This window comes from Sceloporus undulatus, chromosome 2 (genome assembly GCF_019175285.1).
Source record: "Sceloporus undulatus isolate JIND9_A2432 ecotype Alabama chromosome 2, SceUnd_v1.1, whole genome shotgun sequence".
Lineage (NCBI taxonomy): Eukaryota > Metazoa > Chordata > Lepidosauria > Squamata > Phrynosomatidae > Sceloporus > Sceloporus undulatus.
The window spans coordinates 159,971,393-159,983,667 of NC_056523.1; the positions used below are offsets into that span (position 1 = coordinate 159,971,393).

A 12,275-nucleotide genomic window follows, 5' to 3' on the forward strand; every position below is an offset into this window, starting at 1 on the left:
TAATTCTGCTGCATGTGTCAGAGAGTTTTCCCCATGGGAAAAAAAGACCAGCATTTTAGACTGCATGTTTGACTTACTGTGGCTTATGAACTTCCCCCTCTCTGACCTACCTTAGGGAGGCAAGCAGTTACATAGTCATTTCTCTGAAGTATGGAGTTGTGGTGATAGTGGGGACATTCTTTGCCACATTTGCCAGACTCTAGTCCTGCTTCTCTTTCTTTCTTCCATCTTCTTCCCCCTCTCCCCGCCTCAGCCTTGATGCATGCAGTGGTCTTTGGCAATGTGACTGCCATCATCCAGCGCATGTATGCTCGCCGCTTCCTCTACCACAGCCGCACGCGTGACCTACATGACTACATCCGCATTCACCGCATCCCTCCACCACTGAAGCAGCGCATGCTTGAATACTTCCAGGCTACTTGGAGTGCCAGCAATGGCATCGATACTCGTGAGGTGAGACTGAATCATGTAGATGAAGTCCTAAATGATTAGGGGGAATGGGGTATGGTAAATGAAACTGAAGGTAAAAATGAGAAAGCAAGTTTGCTTGTGAGCTCTTTAGTAATTCAGGATGTAGGCAGGGCTATATCTATACTTACTGCTAAAAAAGGAAAGAAAGAAGAAAAAAACACCAAAATGTTGCACTAAGGAAAATGGTATAAATTGTTCAGATTGAGCAAACCTGCCTTCCTTTGTTTGTCTTGCATATTTTTATTCTACTTCTCCTGGTCCTGAATAAAGCAACAAAATTGTTCATTTCTCTCACAAATTGAAGTTTTATTCGGCCTCCTTTCAGGGTGAGAGCATTCTATGCTCCTTACATCTTGTCAGAACCTGTTCTTGCTATCATAAGGGCTTAAAAACCTGGTTTAAAATAAAACATATGGATATTGTTGTGAGGCTGAATTCAGTGCCCAATGTAAAATTCCACACTTTATCTGCATTTGGATACAAACGTTGGAACTCTTGAACTTGTGCAGAGTGGAATAAAAGAACATTAAAACACAACACAACACAAACTCTCACACACACACACAACTCATGTACTGTATATCTTGTCTTTTTCCAAAGGAGCTCAGACCATGTAGCTATCCCATTTTATCCTTGCAACAGCCTTATGAAGCAATTAGAGCTTGTACCTAGCTAGAGGCTGGCTGAGTGACTGGAGATTTTAATCCAAATTACACAGTATAGTTCCAGTACTTTGTCCTCTATTCCATATTGCATTTGGGATGAAGATCTGCCGCCTGGGAGAATGAAAAGTAATCAAGCCTCTTCCCAAAGATTCACTATGTTTTGACATCACAAAGAACTGAGAAATATCTGCAGGCAGAGGACACCCAAAGCTCTTCTGTGTCTGCCATGCTTGTCATCATTTTAGATTTGAGATCTAATTCTGGTCAGGAGTGGACAGTATATGGCCTTCCAGGAATTGCTGAATTGCAGATCCCATCATCCCTCACCACTGGGTGTGCTGAGTAGAGGTGATGAGAATTGCAGCCCAAGAACATCTGGTGAACCACATGTTGCCCACTCCTGCTTCACAATCTCAGTGGCAGCCAAGTTGTGATGGTGGCTCCTTGAACCTTTTTGAATTTGTCCTCCCAACATTGCTCCTCTCCTGTGCAGTGCTTTGGGAAAGTGGCAGTAGCACTGCTCTTACTGTAATAACCCTCTTCCCGTCACTTTCTCTCCCCTCCTACTCCTCCCCATATTATCCAGCTGTTGCAGAGCCTCCCAGACGAACTGCGCGCCGACATTGCCCTGCACCTGCACAAGGACCTCCTGCAGCTGCCTCTTTTTGAGGGGGCCAGCCGGGGCTGCCGTCGCTCCCTTTCACTCAATGTCCGTACTTCCTTCTGCACACCTGGAGAATACCTTATCCGGCAGGGGGATGCACTCCAGGCCCTCTACCTGGTCTGCTCAGGCTCCATGGAGGTTCTGAAAGATGGCACTGTCCTTGCCATCCTAGGTACAGTGCCCCCTTTTGTTTCTGCCTGTGCTGTTCCCCATCCCATACAACAGAGCTGGGATATTAGATGTCTGTAAAAAAATGAGCTCATTGTGCAAATGTGTGAAAGAGAGTGGAAGGTTTCATGGCTCTCCATGTGCTGTGTCTGAAAAATTCCAGTGGGGGGTGGGGGTGGGGAGACTAAGCCAGGATCTTTCCTTTTGACCCACCACATTTCCATGGAATCCTTCTATAGAGGACACATTGAAATGTGACACACACACACACCCTGCATTCTTCAGTGCTATACCTCCAAGGAAGGTCACTCTAGCACTTTCTTTTATTCCCCCTGCCTACCTGCCCATCTCCCTGACAGTGAAAAAGAAGAGCCTTCTACGGCTCCACTCAAACTTTTCTTCATTTGTTTTTTTATTTTCCAAATCCAGAATTTGGGAGAAAATACTGTTCTGTTTCTTGGAGGAATTTAGGTATGGAGCTTCTTGGAGCTGCAGTAAAAAAAGTAACTTTCCCAAGCTCTGAGGCACACTGGAACCCATCCATTATTGCTGATTTTACTTTTTCTTCTTCTGCTAGGTAAAGGGGACCTGATTGGTTGCCACATCTCATCCAGGGAACAGGTGGTTCCAGCCAACGCAGATGTGCGAGGCCTGACCTACTGTGATCTGCAGTGCCTGAACCTGCCAGGCCTCCTTGCCAGCCTGGAGCTCTACCCAGACTTTGCCAGCAAATTCCGCCGGGAACTCCCCTGCGAGCTCAGCTACAACCTGGGTGGGGGCAGCAACATTTCAGTGAGTAGGAAGTTGCTACGTAGAAGACCATAGTAAAGGCCTGGCTGGTTACTTTTGCCTCTGGCTGTCCTTCCTACCAACTGTTGGTAGAATTCTAGGTCAGCTACTTGGTTAAGGAGACATAACTAAGGAATGTCTCCTGGCCTGACCCCACTCCTGATCCATTTTAGGAGCCAACCGCCTGATCAAGAAAAGGAGATCCATTCAGCTGGCAAGTGAATAGCAAAAAGGACATTTGCACCCCTTCCTGCTAGGATTTGCAGCAGAGATCCTACTTTTAATAGTAGTGGATTCTTGCTGGAGGAGCGGGGTGGCTTGCACTGTGATCTTCAGCTCATTTGCTTGATCCTGCAGCTCACTCCTAAGGTGGACAGGATGGTATTTACATAGATTACCATTACACTATGTAGTCTTCCTGAATAAAGATGAGTTATGAATCTGTAACTCAGTGTTATAAATCTGAAACAGCAATATTCAATACAAATCCATATTTTTTATATCATGAATAAAGTTTCTTTGGGTTATAAAACTTGTAAAACCATAAACTACAAAATACAACTGAATAACAGCATGAAATACATTTAAAAACAGTGTGTAGTATCCATTTAATCCCTCCATGTTGATGAAACTGCTTCAATGAGGAGAATGGGGAGTGGGCAAATTTCCACTACTGCCTGCTCCAGAGAGTTGGGAAACCTTCTGTTGCAAAGTGGAGAGCAGGAGGCTGTAGTGAAGGTGAAAAACTTTCATCTGACGTTAACAGTTACCTATAAAGCCAGTATAAAATCAGAAGACCATTATAAAATCAGCCTAAAACTAACAGGGGAATATCAATATGTTTCTGGGTATTGCCCCCTATCCCTCTGGTTTGTTGCATACAGTATTAATGATAAGGCCTTAGTTATGCATGCCTTTGGGAGCTGCTACAAAAATAATCCAGAAAGAATACATTTATCTGCTAGGAGTCAGCTTGGTGCACAGAAACATAACTCATTATGCCTAGCGTTTGAGCATCTAATCCAAATGGAAGAGGAGTTGCCTTTTGTCTCAGCTTGAATGCCCAGTCAGACAAGCTTGTTATCTCAGACTCTTACTGTGCTATGAATGAAACCCTTGTTTGTTTCCCCTTTCTTGTGCCTTTCTCCAAGAAAAAGGGGATTCAACACAGTACTGACAGCACAAGGACCACAATAGGGTCTTACAGGCATCAATGCCCAGTGGTGCTACAGTCACACTAAGGCCTTAAGGGCTCTTTGGGCAATGCTGATCAAAATTTTGACTCATTGTGGATGAGACATGGAGCCCTAGATGGTCTCTGAATCTATGATAAGCATGTAAACCCGTGTCTGAAATGAATGTGCACAAGTGCTCTTCCCAAAACTGACAAAACAAACCAGCAGTTGTCATTGGAGATTACCAACAACTTCAGCCAAATGTTGAGGATGGAAAATATATTTGATAAGTGCATTGGCTGAACAAGACCTGGGGCTTCAGCCTGCAACTGTAAGATGAAAGTACAGTATACTCAGTGCTTGTGCATATTAAAAGCCACTTCTTAAACCACTAGGAAATAAGAGACATCCATACTTAGGTTGTAATGAATGATCAGTTCCATGTTTTGTAACATGGAAATATAGGGACTTCCCAGCACATGTACGCCTCATGTATAATCTGGAGTGGGACAGAGGGAAGTTTCATACTGATTTCTACTTGTTAATATGTTAAACCATTCTCAGCCTGGGGGAAATTAAGTGGATTCCAACCTCATCAGTTTCAGAAAGCATGAATGAAGAGTTATGCTGAAATAGATGGGAAAAATATGTTTATGTTGAAAGAAGAATCATTTTCTTGACAAGAACAAAAGAGCACAGATAATACACTAAGGTGCATTACAGACCGCCGAGAAGCGGTGGTCTGCCGCCGCCGCCGGTTGCAGTGTCCGGGAACCACAGCAGCCAAACGGCGCGGTTCCCGGACGCTGCCAAGAAGGAGCGTGAAAATTGCGCTCCTTCTTGCAGCCCGGAAGAGAGGCTGCGAGGCGCTAGTCACGCACTCGCAGCGTCACTTCCACCGCACGATGTGCGGACGCACATTATCCACTACGTCAAAATGGCGACGGCCGTGTGGAATGGCCGCCGCCATTTGTTACGGACTCTGTCCATAATAGGAGTAGGGGCGTCTATAAGAGACGCCCCTTTTTCAAACTGGGATGTCCTGAGGACGTCCGAAATGGCGGTCTGTAACCCGCCTAAGTTTACTTACTTTGAAGCTTTTTGGGAAGGGGGCTAATTTGGACATAGAAAGAGGAGGATCCTTCTTTGCTGGGTTTACCATTTGTCCCAGTAAATCAGGAAAATCCTAGATCGAAGGGTTTGAAAAATATTCGCACCAGCTGGGCTGGTAGAAGCAACAAACTACAAATCCCAGAATGTAAATTGATGGCACTATAAAAATAAACAACTGAAATACAGTGGGTCCTTGGTATATCTGCTGGGGTTTGGTTCCAGGGGCACCTTGGATAATAAAATCCATGGCTCCTCATCCAATTATATAGACTTGCATTGTCAAATGGTCTCCCTTATAGAAAATAGCAAAATCAGAGTTTGCATTTTGGAATTTGTATATTTTTGGAATATTTTGAAGTCATGGAAGGTTGAATCCGTGGATATGACTGTATGCAATATTAAATATTAAAATGTGGTGTGGGCAGGGGAGCTATTTTTAGGTGTGTATTTTTTATAAGCCACCCCGATCCTGTCTTTCATATTTTTGTCCCAATTTTGTGGAAGAGAATGATGGCAACCCTATTCTTTGCTCCTGAACCATCAGTAAGACATGGTGCAGAGAAGGCATCAGGCTGTGATAGACGATGTAAAGTTTGCTTGTTTGTGTCTTTTCTTTGCAGGCTGAGTCTCCATCAGGGCCAGGGAACCCACCATTTCCCCTGAGGGCCAGGGAACCCACCAACTTCCTCTCTGTGGTGGGGAAAGAGGCTGACACTTCATTCCTTCCACGTCATCGAGCCCCCTGCTTGCCCCCAGAGACAGTGGAGGAGCCCTCCAACCCCTTATTCTCTTCTTCCTCCGGGCCCGCCAACCATCAGCTACCATGCTCAGGCTTTCCACACCACCCACCCTCAGAAACATCCTCACGTCCCACAGCGTTGCGTCTACACAACACCCCCTGCAGTGGCCCCCCAGACCTCAGTCCCAGGTAAGGAGCAGGAGACAGAAGAAGTGAAAGCAGTTTGATGGCATAGGGGCAGCTCAGCCCCCTTCTCTTTCTTCCCTTCACCCAGCTTAAGATTCTGTTTTGCATTTTTAAAGCACTTTCATCTATATTTTGTATTCAGTCAGTCAGTCCACATATAGATATGATGATATGCATTTCAATACAATCCCCCTTTTTGAGTCCTGGAAGTAAAAGTGGGTGAGAGAGTGTGGAACAGATTTATATCTGCTGCCTTACTATGAAATCTGCTATGATTGGAAATGTTTTTGCCAACAGTCTCAAGAACTTGATCAGGAGGGCTTTAAACTGAGTTCCGAGGGGAAGGGAGACAATATTAAGGAAGGCGAAAGGGATGGCGAAAATAGTCAAACTGACATAGAGGAAACAAGAAAAAAAGTGCAAGGACCCAAAAGTGGGAGGCAAAAAAACTTGCACAGGCAGCAAGTAAAAGGGAACCATGGTCTGCGATGTCTCTACACGAATGCACAGAGCATGGGAAATAAGCAAGATGAACTCGAACTCCTAGTACAACAAAGCAAATATGATATAATAGGCATCACTGAAACCTGGTGGGATGAGTCTCATGATTGGAATGTAGAAATAGAGGGGTATAACCTTTTTAAGAAAAATAGGCCAAACAGGAAAGGAGGAGGAATAGCACTATATGTCAGAGATATTTACACCAGTGAAGAGATCCAGGACATCAATCCTGGAAGCCAGGTGGAGAGCATCTGGGTAAAAATTAAAGGGGAGGGAAACAACAAGGATGTTATGGTGGGAGTCTACTACAGACCCCCAAGTCAGACTGAGGAATTGGATGATATCTTTCTAGAACAAATGACCACACAGTCAGAAAAGAGAGATGTAGTAGTGATGGGAGACTTCAACTATCCTGATATTTGCTGGAAGTCAGCAAAATCCTCAAGGTCTAACAAATTCCTCACTTGCCTGGAAGACAATTTCATGGTCCAAAAGGTGGAAGAGGCAACAAGGGGGTCAGCTATTTTAGATCTGATCCTAACCAACAAGGATGACTTGGTTAATGGGGTGCAAGTGGTGGGATCATTAGGTGGAAGTGACCATGTTCTCCTGGAGTTTGTAATACAGTGGAAAGGAGAAGCCAGGCATAGTCAGACACGCATCCTAGACTTTAGGAGAGCGGATTTCAGTAAACTTAGAGAAGTATTGAGGGCAATTCCATGGTCAGAAATACTAAAAGATAAAGGAGTTCAGGACGGATGGGACTTTCTCAAAAGGGAGATACTGAAGGCACAATTTCAAACAGTTCCAGTGAGAAAGAAAAACGGGAGGTGTCTCAAGAAACCAGGATGGATGACTAAGGAACTTTCAACCGAGCTAAGTTTGAAACCGAAGATGTATAAGAAATGGAAAAAGGGGGTAATCACGAAAAAGGAATTCAAAGAAATAGCAGGCATGTGTAGGGGTAAAGTCAGAAAAGCTAAAGCGCAGAATGAACTCAGGCTTGCTAGAGAGGTTAAGAACAATAAAAAGGGCTTTTTTGGATATGTCCGCAGCAAAAGGAAGAAGAAGGAAACGGTAGGGCCACTGCGTGGAGAAGATGGCAAAATGCTAACAGAAGACAGAGAAAAGGCAGAATTACTCAACACCTTCTTTGCCTCAGTCTTCTCAGAAAAGGCAAAGGGTGCTCAACCTGAGGATAATGGAGCAGAGGACAGAATAGGGGAATTTCAGCTCAGAATAAGTAAAGAGATAGTAGAGGAATACCTTATTAATCTAAATGAATTTAAGTCTCCAGGACCAGATGAACTCCATCCAAGGGTATTAAAAGAACTGGCAAATGTAATATCGGAGCCATTGGCAATAATCTTTGAAAACTCCTGGAAAACAGGAGAGATCCCAGCAGACTGGCGGAGGGCAAACGTTGTCCCCATCTTCAAAAAGGGGAAAAAAGAGGATCCCAACAATTATCGTCCAGTTAGTCTGACATCAGTACTAGGAAAGATTCTGGAGCAGATCATTAAACAGAGAGTCTGTGAACATCTAGAAGGCAATGCCATAATCACAAAAAGTCAACATGGGTTTCAGAGAAACAAGTCATGCCAGACAAACCTAATCTCTTTCTTTGATAAATTTACCAGCTTGGTAGATGAAGGGAATGCTGTGGATATAGTATATCTTGATTTCAGTAAGGCCTTTGACAAAGTTCCCCATGACATTCTTGCAAACAAGCTTGTAAAATGTGGGCTAGACAAAGGAACTGTTAAATGGATTAGTAATTGGTTGACCGGCCGAACCCAAAGGGTGCTCAACAATGGCTCCTTTTCATCCTGGAGAAAAGTGACCAGTGGGGTCCCACAGGGCTCTGTCCTGGGCCCAGTGCTATTCAACATCTTTATCAATGACCTGGATGACAGAATTGGGAGCATACTTATCAAATTTGCAGATGATACCAAATTAGGGGGAATAGCTAATACCCCAGAGGACAGGATCAAGATTCAAAATGACCTGAATAGACTAGAAAGCTGGGCCAAAGCTAACAAAATGAAATTCAACACAGAGAAATGTAAGGTACTGCACTTAGGGCGGAAAAATAAAATGCACAGATATAGGATGGGTGACACCTGGCTGAATGAAACTACATGTGAAAGGGATCTAGGAGTCCAAGTAGACCACAAGTTGAACATGAGTGAACAGTGTGATGCGGCAGCTAAAAAGGCCAATGCTATTTTAGGTTGCATCAATAGAAGTATAGTGTCTAGATCAAGAGAAGTAATAGTGCCACTGTATTCTGCTTTGGTCAGGCCCCACCTAGAATATTGTGTCCAGTTCTGGGCACCACAATTCAGAAAGGACATTGAGAAACTGGAGCGTGTCCAAAGGAGGGCGACAAAAATGGTGAAGGGTCTGGAAACCATGCCCTATGAGGAACGACTTAGGGAGCTGGGGATGTTTAGCCTGAAGAAAAGAAGGTTAAGAGGTGATATGATCGCCCTGTTTAAATATTTGAAGGGATGTCATATTGAAGAGGGAGCAAGCTTGTTTTCTGCTGCTCCAGAGAACAGGACCCGGAACAATGGATGCAAGCTACAGGAAAAGAGATTCCACCTGAACATTAGGAGGAACTTCCTGACAGTTAGGGCTGTTCGACAATGGAATGCACTCCCTCGGAGGGTGATAGAGTCTCCTTCCTTGGAGGTCTTTAAACAGAGGCTGGATGGCCATCTGTCAGGGATGCTTTGATTTGGATTTCCTGCATGGCAGGGGGTTGGACTGGATGGCCCTAGTGGTCTCTTCCAACTCTATGATTCTATGATTCTATGATTTCATCAAGGGAAGGAAATGACCTCTGCCCCCATGTTGTTACTCTCTCCTTGACATAGCTAAGTCATCTGAAGTACTTGGCCTAAGGTCCTCCCTGTTTTGTCAAAATGTCCTTCCACATTTTGCAGCCAGAGGTTGCTGTTCAAATAAACATGCATGTGCTCAAGGAGTGTCACAAATGCCCTTTTCTTGCTCCCTGCTTATTAGATGTTCTTCCCCCTCCCTGCTTCTCCCACTGAAGGGTTGTGGATGGCATCGAGGATGGGTCTGGTTCCGACAAACCCGTTTTTAGTTTCCGCCTTGGTCCTTCAGGCCCAGACTACAGCAGCCCTTCACCTGGTACAGGTAAGCATCCTGCACAGTATTTTTTCTGTCATAATGGCAGCACATAGGCCCAAGTGTTGTTGGCACCTTTAAGATGGTTTCTTCCTTGCAAGCCAGCCTGTTTCCTTTTTTATAGACAGTGGCCTGCTTACCATCCCCCCAGAGCTCTCCAGTGCTGACACAATTGAGAAACTGCGCCACACGGTAAGATTTGTGTCCAAGAATCAGTTAAAATATTTGCAGCACTAAGTGAGCTCTGCCACCTCCAGCCTGCAAGTGAAGAACATACGGTTATATTAAATGCTCTCAGGCAAAAGGGGGATCCTGTGGATAGAAAGTGAACATATCTGGGAGAAGGCTGGGCTAGACCTCTCCTCCAGTCATGGTAGACCACTCTTAACAGATAAGCTCCCATTTACTGCCTAAATTGTTAAAGTCTTCTAAAAAAAATTATTTAGCCCTTAATTCTGCTGAATGCACAAATTTGTCTCAAGCGTGCTAAATCACTCAGCAGTTGTCCTTACATTCCAGGTGGCCAGCATGCCCCTTGATGTCAGTTGGCATAGTGAAAACAGTGGCAGAGAGCTATTATCCCTCATGCCCTGCTTTCCAAGGATGTTTGTGGTAGGTCACTGTGGAGAAACAGGACTACACAGAGGTCCTCTGGTCTCATCTCAGCAAGTTTCTGTTCTATTCGGCCATACAACAAATGAGTGTGATTGTTGAAAAGAGCTGTTTCTATACCCTTCTAACTATCTTTCTGGCTAAGGCAAAGTTTTTATTTAAAATAAGCAATCAGCCTGAAATCTGCAGGCGTATAAGGCAGGTTGATCCATTCAAGGGCAAAAGCATATGGTTTCCCTAAGTGATGACAGAAGCCCAATCTACTAATTTCCTCTGTTCTCTCCCCCTCCGACATTGGGTCTGTAATTTTGCAGCCTGTGTCAAGCTTGTCAGGATCCCCAAGAGAGAAAATGCATACACAAGACAAAAATGTCATTTGGTTAGCAAGACTGGGCATGGGGGAGAGAGAAATGAGGAATTTGGCCAACACTACTCACTTACCCCCCCATGTCCTTCCTCAGGTTGCTGAGCTTTCCAGGCAGGTGCAACAAATGCGTGAAGGCTTGCACTCTTTGCGCCAGGCAGTCCAGCTCTTCCTTTTCTCCCAGACACCAACTCAGCCCCACGCAGATCCTCTGTCCTATGGGCCCATGCTCCAGACGGATGCCCCTGCAACTCCTCTGCTGAGCCCACTCCGAGTAGACACAGAACTCTTGCCAGCCTTCTGTTCCCACAGTGCACCTCCAGCACCTTGTCCTAATGGTGCTTGTAGCCGGGTACAGTGGATGTGGTCACCACCAGCCGGGCAGAGCTCACCGTGGCCTGGAACGTTTTGGACACTGGGGCCAGGAAAAGACTCAGGGGCTGTGGTTGACATTTCATCAGCTGGTCATGGATCCAAGAACCAAGGGAGCAATACACAGCCACCAAGCCAGAGCCAAAGAGAGAGCCCTCTTCCCCACACTTCCTCCCACACAGGCCTCCCAGAAACCAAATCTTCTAGGACTGAAGCCTGTGATTCCTCAAGCCTTGAGATGGTGCTGATTGGCGCTGGGGATGAGGAGGCTACAGATAGTGTCCACTGCTGGCCAGAGGTGGAAGGGACAGACATATGAACTGTTTTTTCCTGTCTACATAAAGCTCAATCTTGGGAATATTCTGATCTGGAAAGAATATTCTGATCTGGTACTATGTCTTGCAGTATGGGGTGCTACCACATTCTGGGGTACAGACAACACCTGAGTAGTGAGGAGCTAGAAAGTACATAGTGTTTCAAAAGAGCTGCAGCAATTCTCACAATAAGGACAGAAGGAAAGGACTAAAAGGCAATCTTAGAGTTTCTTGGCTGAAACAAGCAAACTGGACCTGCTACAACAGTACTTTTTGCTAAAAGCTAGACCCATCCTAGCTGGAGTGTGGCTTGGGAAATGGAAACAATGCCAAACTCAGATGGTTGAAATATGCAAAATACACACCATGTTTCACTTCCTTCAGGCAAATTGATTGTTATCAGCTGGGGATTTAGTGTAAGATTGGGAATCCCATTGTGCATGCAGTTGTCTGGTGGGAGGGTATGACAATTTTCGGGCCCCTTTTGATGCTGGGTCTATGCAGATGGTTATCTTTTTTAAATCTAAAATAAAAGGTACATTTTGGTCACTGACATTTTGGTTTCCAAATATGTCACCGTTGCGGGTGGATGGGTTAATGTTTCTAATATGGAGGAAAGTCAAGAGAGACAATCTCCAAGCCAAAAAAAGTAAAGTGAAGGTGGGTTTGTATATTCCTTCCTCTTGTATAATACTCCCTCACAACATGTAACTCCTCTTATACCACTGCCAGAAAAATAACCTCACAACCACATACTCCCAACTACACCCAGCAAAAACCTTAATTCCATGTTTGGAAGTTATGCAAGGTAAAGCAATCTTCATTTGTGTAATTGTTGGGAAGAGAGGGCAGTGACAAAAGTCAGCAATCAAGCTTTGTAACGGAGTAGAAATAGGGATTTCTCCTCATGAGCAAACCCTACTCTGGCTATAGGACTACACTGACCACATTAAAAATTGTGGCTAGAATTCATGATCATGATT

The 12,275-nt window shown here is 44.8% G+C and overlaps 1 protein-coding gene across 1 annotated transcript in view; it reads left to right on the forward strand.

Annotated features, from left to right (window-relative positions):
- Window positions 1–11,845, forward strand: part of KCNH3 (potassium voltage-gated channel subfamily H member 3) — a 64,989-nt gene extending 53,144 nt beyond the window's left edge. The window contains exons 9-15 of the mRNA XM_042455490.1: window positions 254–453; window positions 1,723–1,972; window positions 2,546–2,760; window positions 5,666–5,973; window positions 9,536–9,639; window positions 9,755–9,822; window positions 10,704–11,845. Of these exons, the coding sequence (XP_042311424.1) occupies window positions 254–453; window positions 1,723–1,972; window positions 2,546–2,760; window positions 5,666–5,973; window positions 9,536–9,639; window positions 9,755–9,822; window positions 10,704–11,297 (1,739 nt within the window). The 3' untranslated portion in view covers window positions 11,298–11,845. The remainder of the gene's footprint in view (window positions 1–253; window positions 454–1,722; window positions 1,973–2,545; window positions 2,761–5,665; window positions 5,974–9,535; window positions 9,640–9,754; window positions 9,823–10,703) is intronic.
- Window positions 11,846–12,275: the final 430 nt, after the last annotated feature.